Here is a 13,425-nt window from a genome sequence, read left to right on the forward strand (position 1 = left end):
TTTAACATATTGCTTGGAATTTTCTAATGAGGTATTTTAGACTTTCCCTTTTATATACAAAGTTGCCTGCCTTTTAATTACTTGGTTACATCTTATTACTGTTTTTAGTGCATTGATCCCAGAGTAGCTTGGGTGGAGACCATCTGCTGTACCTCTGGGTGGGATGGAAAATGGTACAATGGGCCAGTACTCTCTTCATTCTTATTGGCTTCCTTCCCCAGGGGACTGTTTTCTATTTCATCGAGGGAAGCATGCATTTGAAGAACAAAGAGAAGAGACCCTGCTATTTCTATTAGGGAGCAGTTCCCTTTATTTTTCTCTACTACTTTTAACAATCATCCCCCAAAGCTTTCATTGTCTTTTGTGCCAATAAACACTATTAAGTTATTTAACGTATGTATGCATAATGGACATTTATGATACTACCTTTTCATTCACAAACTTTGCATGTGTGTGTGTGTATCTGAAGTCTAGGTGATCTGTTGTTATTGCTATTGTTAGTAGATGTGCTCATTGTCTATCTATTCTTTTTGCCATTACCATTTACGTTGTCATCTTGGACATTTTCTGTTGCCTCCACATAAAGTTTATAGATAGACAGCAATGACCTCAGGAGAATGACATCACCACAGTGTGATTCCTCTCAACGTCTCCTCTTCCTGTTTGAAATTATTCAGAAGCACCATGGTTTGACAACACTTAGGTGCACATTTTTATCTAATTTTTATCTATTTTTCTTTAGTGAGCCTCTGGGCTCAAATGAATATTAAACATATTTCAAGAGAAGAGGTGTAAAAGTGGAGTGTTCATCTCACTGTTTGATACTTCATTATAAATAGAGATTGTGCTAATGACATTTAGGACACCTTGCAGCCACTGTCAAGGGGACTGGAACAGAACAGAGCTCTTGCATAACTGTACCTTAAGGAATCTGGCAACGCTGTGGTTTGCTCTTTTGGTTTCCTCAGGGGCTTCCTTGCATTTCCAAATCACGTGGTCACACAGGCCCATTACCAGGTTGTCTAGTTCACTTTGGTAAGACTCGGGAAATCTTTGAGCTCTGGGAAGCTAAGGAAAGAATGTTTCACCTATAAGATGGTGTGTGAGCTTCCAAGCCAGGAGGGCAAACTGAAAGACTTACCTTAGTTCACAGAACAGCTAATCAAAGGAGTTCTTTGGAAAACTTGAAAGCAGCCATAAAACTTCTAACCCTTTCAAGTTTCAAGGTCATAATTCTGTTTTTTCTAAATGTTCCCTTCTAGCCTGACTGGTAAATTTACACTTTTTTTTTTTCATTAAAAGCTATTAATCTCAAATACTCAAACCACATAGACATGTGCGAAGAAAAACACGAATAATTTTATGCCCCCTTATTAACTCCTTCCTTTTGCCTCCCAAGGAATAACTATTAAACTTTAAATACAACATATTAATTTTAAGATGAATATTATTCTAAGACATTCTTTTAGTCAGATAGCTCCATTTATTTTAATTTAAAATGAATTTTAAAATATAAATCTATGAGTGTTCAGCCTTAAAAGAGACACCTTCTATAGCAAGGCCCCTTTCTAGTGCAAGGAAATATCACAAAAGAGAATAAGGAAAGAATTTAAGTCATGGATGATTGGGAAGAATATCGTGGAATGCTGCCATCCAGATATAATATTACTATGGCTATTGTGATCAAAGAGTGGCTATAGAAACCTATACAGGATTGGATACTTAAGCTTTCAATCATGGGCAGAGGGAGTGCCCACAAGGCTCTACTTATGTCCCTAAGGTTCTAATGACTGCTAGTGGATGCTGGAGGAGGGTATGCAATTTTGTCCAGTGGTGTGGCCTATGGGGGACTAGATGGGAAGAAAAAAGGGGTTCAGAAGGAAGGGAAGGGGGATAGCAAAGAGTACTGGGGAGGGGTGACTGTGATTGTAATATATTGTACATATGTATGACATTGTCAAAATGTAAAGAACTATGGTGCTAATGAATATCCTGAGAATGGCTCAGTTGGTAACTTCTCTGCTTTGGAAGCAGGAGTAACTGTGATGGCTGGGCATGGTGGCTTGCATCTTCAATAATATCATAGGGAGTAGGAGCAGAGACAGGTGGATTCTTGGAGCTCACTGGCTAGAGAGTGTAGCCAATCACTGAGCTCAAAGTTCAGTGATAGACTGCCTCAAGAAAAAAAGATGAAGACTGATGGTGATGAAGACTCTGGACTTCACAAGAACTCACCAAACACATTCTTTCCTACACACACACACACACACACACACACACACACACACACTTACACACTATCACATATACATTGTACACTTACAAAAATAAAAATGTAAAAACTTGTAACAAATAAGCAAATAACTGGATGAAAATAGATACTGGCCTGAAGTAGTTTCTAACATGAGTTCTAGTCAGTCCTAATCTATGGTTCCAGAATTTACAACAGAGAAGATCAAGATCTTTATGACACTAGACATAATAGAGCTTGGATGTGAGATTTATAACATACTTAATACAATTTTATGTAATGTTTGGATGTCCTTATGAAGTGGGAAAATTTTAGACAGTTGAGCTCTCTGGGTTCACATAGGTCTTTCCTAGAAGGTCAAAAAGAACCTCTTTCATCTCTACAAGTTGGCTTTAGTAATTATCATCACTATTTTAGAGTTAAATTGAGTCATGTAATTTTCAACTGCAAGCATGCAGCCTTTCATCCTGTAGAAATACAAACCACGAGGGCTGTTATTACAGGGTTTGTTCTAAATGGAGAATTAATAATGGAACATTGGAGCCGACTTTTATTTTTCTTTCTGTAACACCACTTGTAAGTATTTTAAAAGCCTCATCATTATTCTTTGTATGTATTTAAAATTTATTGTTAAAAATCATACAAATTGACAAAAACATCCAATCTGATAAATCACATATGCCATTTTCATCCTTCTCCATTCACCTTAGGCAATAAAAACAAATAATTTACCTATTCAAAAAACAGTAATTATTTATTTATTTATCTATTTATTTATTGTGTTTGTGTCTGTGGGGAGTGCTGTGAGTAGAAAGGTATATATGCTCGTGTGTGTGTGTGTGTGTGTGTGTGTGTGTGTGTGTGTGTGTGTAGGGGTTGATCTCAGCTGTCTTCTTTAGGAGCTGTCCCCCTTATTTTGTTGGACAGACAGAATCTCTCTTTGAGACCTGATGTTTGCTATTTAAGCTAAGCCTATTGGCCAATGAGCTCCAGATAATCCACTTGTCTCTACTTTCCAGCACTGAAATTACAAGTACATGCGACCACACCTTGCTTTATATGTGGGCACTAGGATTCGAACCAGGGCGCTTGGCTTGTGCAGAAAGCCCTTTACTGACTGGACCATCCCTTGGCACAACAAGCACTTGTTACATAAGTGAAGCACATTTCCAGTTTCCTCTTTGGGGTTTATTAATTTTTTTAAGACTTATTACAAATAGCAGAGCTTATGTTATCTCCTGGGAGATATGTGTGAAGGGCATAGATTTTGATATTCTCTTTCATCCCCCCTCTTGAAGCCTTCTGTTGAAATTCTCCTTGTGGTCTACTCCCACTCTTAACCCAAAGGCATGTGATGTGCTAAACATACATGGAATATTTCCAATTAGTCCCTGGATAAATACCAGAAAAGCTTGAGGTGAAGGATAGGTAGAAGGGTATTGCGGTGACTCCCAAACTGCACATCTGGAGCAGAGATGAGGAGGAGCTGGGTTGTTAGACAGCCAAGGTCATGAGGGAGCTTTGTTGGAAACTAGTGAGTGAGGGGGCGGAAAAGAAGGTTAGTTAGCTCCGTGGGCCTGCTGGGACTTGAGATCAGTGTTGAGAAGACATGGAGCAGATCCCAGGAATAGAAATGCTCCTCAGTCTGCAGACCAGGAGTCACCCAGGGAAACTCTCTGTGAAGCTGCATCTCAGCATCCAGGAGTCACCCAGGGGAACTCTCTGTGAAGCCGCATCTCAGCATTCAGTGCACCAAATTACAGGCTCCTGACTCCCTCAGGTTCTCCACACTTGCTTCTGAAATTCATGACTAAAATTCCTTAAGTGTAGAAAGCCACTCACTCTATAATTAAAAGAGACAGAAAAGAAAAAGAAAGCACTCACACACTTGGGAAAATTTGACTATGATGCTTTTGTGTCAAAGGATGACAAGTTTTCCTATGGAGGCTAGTAAGAAAAATAGAAGGTGCTGGGATTAATGTGAGGGCTACTGTTGAAGTAGGTAAGAAAAAGGGAAATTGGGATCAGTAAAAACAGCACAGTGGGGCTGTCTAGATGGTTTGGTCTTAGTCTGTTCTATGACCTATCTAGATGAGAGCATACAGTCTATCAATTACAACTGTAGCAGAATTTAGTCTAATCCATTCTTGTACAGCTGAAGAAACCCAGCCCCTATCTAGATGCCAAGTGTCATTTTTACTACCCAGTGCTTCAGTGACAGAGCAGGAATTACAACATCGAGAAAATTTCTGATCCCGGCACAGTAGAATTTAGAAAATTCAGAGACAGGAATTATTCTTATCTCCACGTTAGATCTTCCTCTTCCTTTGGGGCAGGAGGCTCTTTCTTATATTTAGAAGTTGGATAGCAGATGTATGCAAAACACACATGTAGAGGTTGTGGTGAAGACATGCAGTCTGCAGAGATGAGTGAACCGCAAAGCATTTCCTCATACCAAGGTCAAGGTGATGGCTGGCAAGTGCTGGGGCCTGGCAGGAGCTTCTGGTTGGTGACTCAATGCCCCTGTGTTTTGTCCTTAACCTTTACTGTTTATAGTGTTGCCTATTTTCCTGTAACAGTTGGCTCTTCTCTCACTAGAGAAGACACCACAAAGCCCTGGCTTTGTAAGGAAATAGACAAACTCTAGGGAAGCTCACCCATCTCTTCTTTCATGAGAAGCCTAAGCTGACAGCTTTCTGGGCCTAAACAGGAAGACTAGAGACTATATCATAATTGGCTATGAAAACTAGGTAGCATCTATAAGAGTAACACAAAGTCATTTAATATTGGCCACTGAGGCTGTTTGATGAAAGGGACAGGGTATAAAAGGGCATACTCTACAATAATAGAGGAGAAGGTATTTTTTAAACATGTAGGATTAAATGATAGGTAGCCTTCTATAGAAATTGATGTTTTTCAGATGGATATAAGTCACCTGAAGTTAAACTGTAATTGTCTTAGCCACTGTAGTAGAGGATAAAGGCTGGAGTAAAGACATAGAAGAAAGTATACCTGCAGGAATTGCTATTAACTGAGACCATTGTGCCCACTAGAACCTGAAGTTGCACAGGAAATCACAGTGAATATTCCAACGACCCCAAGCTACCAAGAAGATGCTGGTACTACCATCACTGTGATGTTCTATGGTATCTTGTGTCTGGTAATAGCAGAAGCAGCCATAGGATATGAACCCTAGTAACTGAGGCCACATGATATGTGTGGCTAGAGGGTTATAATAATTGCTAAAGGTAGAGGGACATTCAAAGGAGCTTGACACAGAGGGATCCATAGAGTTGAATAATGATGTATGAAATATGCAGGAGCTGAACTATGGTGGTTACTAACACGCACAAAGGAGTTAGGGCCAGACAACTGGAAAATGAAGGGGTCTATCTCATTAAGGAGATATAGACTAGAGTCAACTTCTACATCCAGTACCTATGAATTGAAGAGGAAGCTATGTTAGAGGAAAGTTTCCAAAAACTGTACTCTAAGTAACTTGTATGCAGCAATGGTTCTATCGATTTTTCGCCACAAGGCCTTATGGACATTTACCAAGGCTAGGTATGCTAGAGAGAGGGGAACAGTCATATACTTGAAGCATCACTGGACAGAGGATCTATATAGCATTTCTACCTAGAAACCCAAATCACTATCATATGTACCCTGTTAAGAGTGCATACGTACAGAGTCTGAAGATCCTTGACTAAAGTTCTGGTAACATTTAGATGGATGAATGGATGGATGGATGGTGTGTGTGTGTGTGTGTGTGTGTGTGTGTGTGTGTTTGCATGAGAGTGTGCATGTTCATGTGTGTGTTCAAGAACCACCTCAAAGTCATTTACCTGGTCCCAGGTATAAAGATTATATAGAAGAAATGGGTATTTGGATCAACACTGAGCATGGAACTTATTGTTTGGAGCTGTTCTTGTAAGGATGGCAGAGAGAAATCTGGCACTGTCTAACCTCTACAATGTCAGTGTTCCTTACTGTGTTCATCACATGCAATACTGTTCTGACTCTACCCCTCTGTATGCTGGTGGGAAGGGGAGAGTCTTAGAGCCCCTCCCTAGCTTTATCTAAATGGTAGATGTATGAGAACTCATGCTATTCCCTTGGTCCTCATTGCCTGACTGTGATTGTGAGTGATGACACGCAGCAGCCCTGACTGCAGTCAAGTCAGGTTATCAGAGATTCAGAGCACCATGGAAGGAAGGTCTGGGTCATACTCTCTGGTGGGTCACCAAGGCCTTCTCCCAATGTGAGCTAGGGGGAGCAGACCTAGATTGTAGAGGAAGGGGCTGGTGAGCTCAGGTAGGCATGGTTCTGAGGAGGCCAGCTGCTGTGGCAGGAGTTGGAGTTAATCCCACCAACCCTCATCTTCTGAGAGGCCAATGGGGGCTGTGGAGGAGCAGATTCATGGTTGTGTGCAGTGTGCCATGACAACGGTGGACTGCAGAAGCCCAGACATTTCTTTAACTTGTGGAAAACATGTACAAAGCTGTCCCATCCAAGACCTAATTAATCACTCATGGCTCAACCACAGTATTCCAGGCTGATTCTATTTAGCGATGGAGTGGGCTGAGGCTTACCAGCAGGACCTGTGCAGAGCACAATGCCCCCAATGAGCATGCTTTGCTTCCAGATGACTCATTGGCCAGGCTGAAAGCTTCTTCACTGCCAGGCTCATTTTAACCAGGCCCTCCTCCCTTTCCGTTTTCTCTCATGGGTATCAGACCTGTCTACCTTGTATTTCCTAGTCCCATTTGTCCTTTGGAGTTAAGTCTCCTCCATAGATCTTAAATTTGTCATTTTTCTCTTGGCATCTGTTTCTGAATAAGCCTTTATTAACATAGGTGATCATTTCTTGTACTTAAAAAGCAACGAATGTAAATGGCTAAGGTTTTACACAGCCAATAAATGTGGAACTAATGAGAACATGTTCATTAGCTTAATTGTTGGATGATATTACATTGCTATATTACCTATGATCTTACCTGAATTTTGTTTGTGTCAATCAAGTGCTGTGCCATTGATTTTAGAATAATGGCAAAGAAGAACCAAGAATGCTACAGGAGAGAAGAGACAATGAAGGATTTATTAATCTATGGTAAAATAATGACAATTATGAGCTTTACAATAGAATATTGCTACTCAATTTTTTTCAATCTTAAAATAAATATGAATAAGTTAAATGGACTAGGGAAGAAATGCATTTTCTGTTACCTTAACCTTTGTCAAAGTTATAATTGTAATAGTTCACATCCTATACTTCAACTTTTTTCATAATATAGAAATTATGATAAAAAGTCAACAATTTACTTGACATGACTTTCTGAGCATCTGTTCATGGAAAATTGACTTATGAGATACTCTGTTTCACTTAACGAAGCTAAAATGAAGCTTTTGTGGCGGGCTCACCACCAGGCTCTCTATTTTGTGCTGATCATCTTCCCACCAATATTTATACAATAAAGTATTTTAATTTCAAATTACTGAACTCCACATAAAAATTGCTATTTTAAATCAAGTGTCCTGAGACTTCCTTTTAAATTCAACATACTATGTTTAGAGTCTCATTTATGGAGAGTCATTAGCATGGAGTCACATCTCAACACCACATCACATATACAACGACTATGAACCGGTTTGCTCTGCTACCAGAGGGCATTTGGGCCACCTCCAGTGTTTGGCTGGTGCATTGTTGTGGTAACCACTGTGGGACCTCACCTTAAATTCTGAGGGACTGACTTAGGCGAAGGGGAGGACAGTAATGTTCCTTTTAAAGAACTAGTCATGGCTTAGTGGATGGGTCACTTCCCTAAAGGAATCAAAGTGTCTGCTTGATACTGGAAGTGAAGGCCATACCATCAGGACTATTTAAAGAATCCAAGGCATACAGAAGATCCAAGGCATCTCCATCACCTGTCTAACCCCAAACTTCACTTTTAGTCATTCTGACAAATGTTTTGCCATTTGTTTCTGAATTTAACAGATACTCTCTACTCTCTCCGGTGGTACACAGCATCCCAGGCTACTTGTGGTTTCTCTGGCTTCATTTAAACCCCTCCCATCCTTGTGCACACTGGTTGTCCCAGTCCCAGTGTGCTACAGCCTCACTGAATAGTAAAGGCCTTTTCTTCACCTGCAGTGTTCTACTGTAATGTCCCCATGGGCAGTTCCCTGACCTTCTTCATGCTTTCTTTTCAAGCGCCCCATTCTCCATATTATCACCTGCCTCCCTTAGTACAGGTACAAGCCTCACTTTTTGTCCTCAGCATGCTTATTCTTCTTAACTGCTCTGTGTCTCTTCTTCATGTCCCCACACATGTTCCATTAGAGACCCAAAACTGGCTGTGCTTATCAATATGCTTGTGAATATACCATTACAATCCTTCCCTAAGAATTTTCCTATTGTAACTAGCTGCCCAAGCTATGTGTTATACTTACTGTTTGTGAATGTTTTAGATTTTTTCAATAGTAATTCATTTTGCTTTTAGATCAAAGCACTTGACTGTAACCCACTCCTCTCTGTTCTCTTGCTATAGACCTCCCCATTTGCTCGATAATTTAATATAATGAAACTGTGATATGAAACCTATGTCAGAAATTAGAAGGAAAATTAAGTGTGGACATCAATGAGTCCTATAATCTTCTGGTGATCAGAGTTCTGCATCCATTGCTTGCAAACGTATCCACTTTTATGAAGAGAGTTACCTCTAGAACATGCTTGACTATCGTTGAATCATTGGACTTCAAAAGATCACTCAAATTTTTAGCCAGTTCCTCATGTATTGTTCTCTCTTTGTAGGACCTGGTCTTGAATACAAACTGAAGAAAACCCAAAGAGTAGAAAAGGTTAATTACCTGTAAAAAGTTTCAAAGATTATCCTACGAAATAATTCATTTCTCATAATCAACTGCTTGTGTCTACTTTTGTCATGGAGTCAGTAGAGGCCTGATGATATAAGAGAGGACACACTTGCTCCTAGTTGGGGTCTTTGCAGAAGTAGGGCCTTGCTCACCTAAGCTCTTCTTGGAATTCTTTTTGTAGAAATCAAGAGAAAGGGCCAGAGAACCACTGGGCAGGTTCATGGAGGGCTTGGACACACCTACTTAGGATACTCTCCCCTTCTCTTTCCTTCCACTGGCAATGGGTGGCATGGTAGCAATTCTTCATCCTGAAAGGGTAGAGTACCCACTCAAATAGCCAAGTGGGGGAGCAGGTCCTTTCCAGAGGTGAGGAGGTGAGTCCCCCACAAGCCCAGGTTCTACCATCCTGTGCTAGACACAACTATGGAGAGGTTGATACACATCAGCCATCAGTAAGATAACAAATGCTGTCTACTTTTTAGCCTTCTCTCCAAGAATCATAGTGTGATACTTTTCTTTATTTCTTCATATACTTTAAGGACCCACATATATCAACACACACATTTCAAAACATAAAATGCTTCATACTGAATTACAGTAGTTTGTTTAGGAGTTGGGTTTGACTCAAGAAAAGGTATGGCCTTTGTGATAGTCACACTTTAGAATGGACTACAGCTGAAAGGGAAGGTAGGCCAGAAACTGGTACATTTCCTTTAGGATCTCTAACCTTTTCTTGGGACTTTCAAGCCCATCTGCACCATCATATGGCCCGAGGTTTGAAGCTCTTCTCAAAGGAGAGACAAAAAGCCAACAGATTTATAAAACCGGCTACAACTAAGGTGATTATTTTCCTTTAAGCATTGTGCTTCGTATGCAGACGAACTCACCACCCACTGTGTGACTAAATGCAGTTATTTAGCCTGAAGGGTAATTCATTCCAACTGGAAATTGAATATTCTTACATTGTAAACCCGATTTTCAGAATTGACAGTGCTACAAACCCCCGTGAAGCATGGCATTTCATTAAATCGACTTGGATGCACATCTTGGAAAAGGACATGGCGTATCTGTGCAGTTTGATATTGTGAATGGAGTGAGTCATCAGTACCACTGAACTTGAAATGGTGTTTCGTTTACTTGTGAATAAATATAAATTGCATTGACTATTACACCACCGGAGGATATACAAGCATGTCTTGGAATCAGCCCACCAGTTTTTTTTTCTTTAAACAGTATTCCTTGGCGTGGGACTTAGTATAAATCTTTATGTTAAATGCCTCCCCACATCTATGGTAAGAATAAATTCAGACTCTGAGCTCTAGGTCAGCTTGTTAACCATTTAACTCAGCAGGGGTCTGCTCGCAGAACCACAGGGCCGGAGCCTCATCTGGTCTGTGTCCTTTCATGTATGAGAGGAGAAAACTGAGCTTCCTGATGCTTTCTAGCCACTTCCTTTTGTAGCCCACTCATCAGGATCTGTCACTGCTTAGACTCTAGTCTCTCATCTCTTAGGTTAGGGATTTTTCTGGAGTAGTTGTATTTACTAGAAAGCATTTGTTTAATTGAAAATAAAGTCTAAAACATCCTTAGGAATCATCAAACTGGTCTTTCATGTATGACTATTTCTGGAGTTGAACTACTTTAGAACAAAAGAGATAAGCCACCCCTCTTCTGTTTTTGCAGACTGAGACAATCCTGCCAAGATATTTCCTGTTTTCCTGGTTGGGAATGAAGCCCATACTAAGATACATTTCCAAGAGGACCACAGAGTAAGAGTCTGAGCATCTGAGGTTCTCACAGGTATCTGGCTTGGTGATGGTAGAAGTAGCCACAACAGCTGAAGTTCTTAATATATTTCTAAACAACTCCATTTGAATGAGATATTGACCCTACCCTTGAAATAAGAGTTCCCAGAATGAAGTACAGGATTCAAGGAATCATTTTATTCTATATGGTCTCTTTGTGGATTGAAACAGAAAGCTAGGGTAAGCATGAAGAAGATAAGCTCTCTACAGATAATTCCACTGGCAAATAAATGCATACATCAATTCACCTGCAAAGTGGTGCCTCTCTCTTAAACAGAGAGTAAACTATAGTGTATTTGTAGGTGGAATTCGCAACTGAAGTTGAGGTCCTAGCAGGTAAAACTATATCTCAGTGAAGTTGCTGGGAAATGACTATTTCCAGGAATCAGGCTATTTTAATGAGGGGCACACACCCATGGTTTGGTGCTTGAGGAAGACATCCAACATTTCTGGCAGAATATACATAAATAGAAAGCCTTGCAGGTAGAATCTCAGAGTGGTTCATTCTAGAATGGGATTACTCGGTACTTCTGAAAGCAACATTTTTACCATGCCAGTTATTGTTAAAAGAGGTTTCTAACACAAAGGGCCCCAGTTCTTCTCCAGTTGTATTTCTAGACATTTAGAATGCACAAGTCTATGTTTATCACCATGTATGACTTGAATGCAATTCCGTTAAAAGTCAACAACTCTGAAGGCCTCATCTGTGTGGACAAAATAGGACTGTAGGTTTTGTATGTCTTATAATGTAATTTAGAATGCTTGTCTTTGCCTCTGGATTGGGTTGCTTCTGTACATTCAGTGGAAGGATGTTTGGAGCAGAGCTATCAGAGTACAAACATCATCCCAAGTTCACTGGCACCAATTCCCAGCCAACTGAAAATGAGAAGAGAACACTTCCAAGTGAACACTTGATAAGGAACACTGAGGAAGCAGTGCACACCAATGAGATGGTCAAATGGTTCATGACAGAAGATAAAGGACTCAACATACCAGAAGCAGGTACAAATATACAGTAACTGGGGAAATGAAATAATGCCTGAGAAAAACAATAAAAAGAGCTAAGAAAACATTGCAGAAGAAACATAAAGCATTCAACAAACCCAGAGAAGTCTTCCTTCATTAGCCCAGAGATTTCATATATTTCCAATGTCAACTTCAAAGGAGCACTGTTTTAGCTTTCTCCTTTGTTCTTTTCTTTCCACCAGTCCCATATCACACATGCACATAGGAGTTTTGCATTTAAACATTTATATAGTTAGCCCACCAATTAAAGGAAATGGAATTCTACTAAAGTGAACTTGTGTTCTGACTGTGGTGGGTCGCCATCAAATGTCAGGGTGAGAACCTCTCACTTGGTGCAGACAGGAAATGAGACAAGCCACACAGCACAGGGGATATGATCAGGGCCCTAATCATGACTCCTTACCTTAATGTATGACTGGACAGAATGGTCTAGTTGCTCCTCATGACACTTGGCCACAATGTCAGCCAGAACCCTGGAAAAGCATGGATGTTCAGTGACTTAGCTGAAGGTATGCAGACAGCACTTTATCTTCACATTAGAATGCTTGGAAATGGGGTATTTCATGAAGGGGTGAGTGGACAGGTGAGTGAACCAGTCACTTCATTCTCTTTTCATTCCTTCTTCACTCCCCAATAGAGGGCACTTGATATATTTCTATCACCGGGGAGCCATTTCCAACCAGAAACATTCCAAGGACTAAGGTCTTAGCATGCAATATCTGGAGACATTTTGTCTGAGCTGCATGAACCACATGTGGTCTCTGCACTTGCTGACATTGTCTTCCTGGAAAAGGGATCATTTTTAAGTACCCAATTAGGCTCTGATTAATGGTCATATTCCATTAAAAAGGACTCATCTTCCAACCTGAGAGCAGAAGACCTATTTTTGGAAAAAAAGATTAGGTTAAGCTGGATATCTCCCTCATTAGCTGGGCTAGAGTTTCTTGTAGCAGCAGTACATTGATACTTTTTCATATTAACATGAACAGTTGCTGCATGGTTGGAGAGCTTTGGGCAATCTCAGAAAGTACAACAGAGCTAGAGGCTGCAATATTAAAAATCTTGTCAACATCGACATACAGATTCAGCTGAAAGGGACATTACTTGATGGCACAATTTGGGATTTTTAATCTGGGTCCGGAACTGGAGGTTTGTGGAACTGATAGTGATTTTTTTTTTTAATTTCTTAGAACCAACCTCAGGGGTTTTTGTCATAAACAAGGCTAAAAGCCTTCATTGTAAGAAAAAAAAAATATATATATATACATATGTAGATATACATATACATATATAGTTGTAGATATAGATATTTGTATATATGTATATATGTATCCAAAAACTTAGGATACCCAAGATATAAGATACAATTTGCAAAATACATGAAACTCAAGAAGAACGAAAACCAAAGTGTGGACACTGTGCCCCTTCTTAGAATTGGGAACAAAACACCCATGGAAAGAGTTACAGAGA

The 13,425-nt window shown here is 40.1% G+C and overlaps 1 protein-coding gene across 12 annotated transcripts in view; it reads right to left on the bottom strand.

Moving 5' to 3' along the window:
- Dock10 (dedicator of cytokinesis 10) overlaps positions 1 to 13,425 on the bottom strand; it is a 249,389-nt gene that overhangs the window by 50,152 nt on the left and 185,812 nt on the right. For all 12 annotated transcript variants that reach the window (XM_021165780.1, XM_029474701.1, XM_029474693.1 and 9 more), the window contains exons 25-28: positions 12,359 to 12,428; positions 8,969 to 9,082; positions 7,249 to 7,320; positions 922 to 1,068 (exon numbers count right to left, since the gene is read on the bottom strand). In XM_021165780.1, coding sequence (XP_021021439.1) covers positions 922 to 1,068; positions 7,249 to 7,320; positions 8,969 to 9,082; positions 12,359 to 12,428 — 403 coding nt within the window. The remainder of the gene's footprint in view (positions 1 to 921; positions 1,069 to 7,248; positions 7,321 to 8,968; positions 9,083 to 12,358; positions 12,429 to 13,425) is intronic.

The sequence above is a fragment of the Mus caroli genome, chromosome 1, assembly GCF_900094665.2.
Source record: "Mus caroli chromosome 1, CAROLI_EIJ_v1.1, whole genome shotgun sequence".
NCBI lineage: Eukaryota > Metazoa > Chordata > Mammalia > Rodentia > Muridae > Mus > Mus caroli.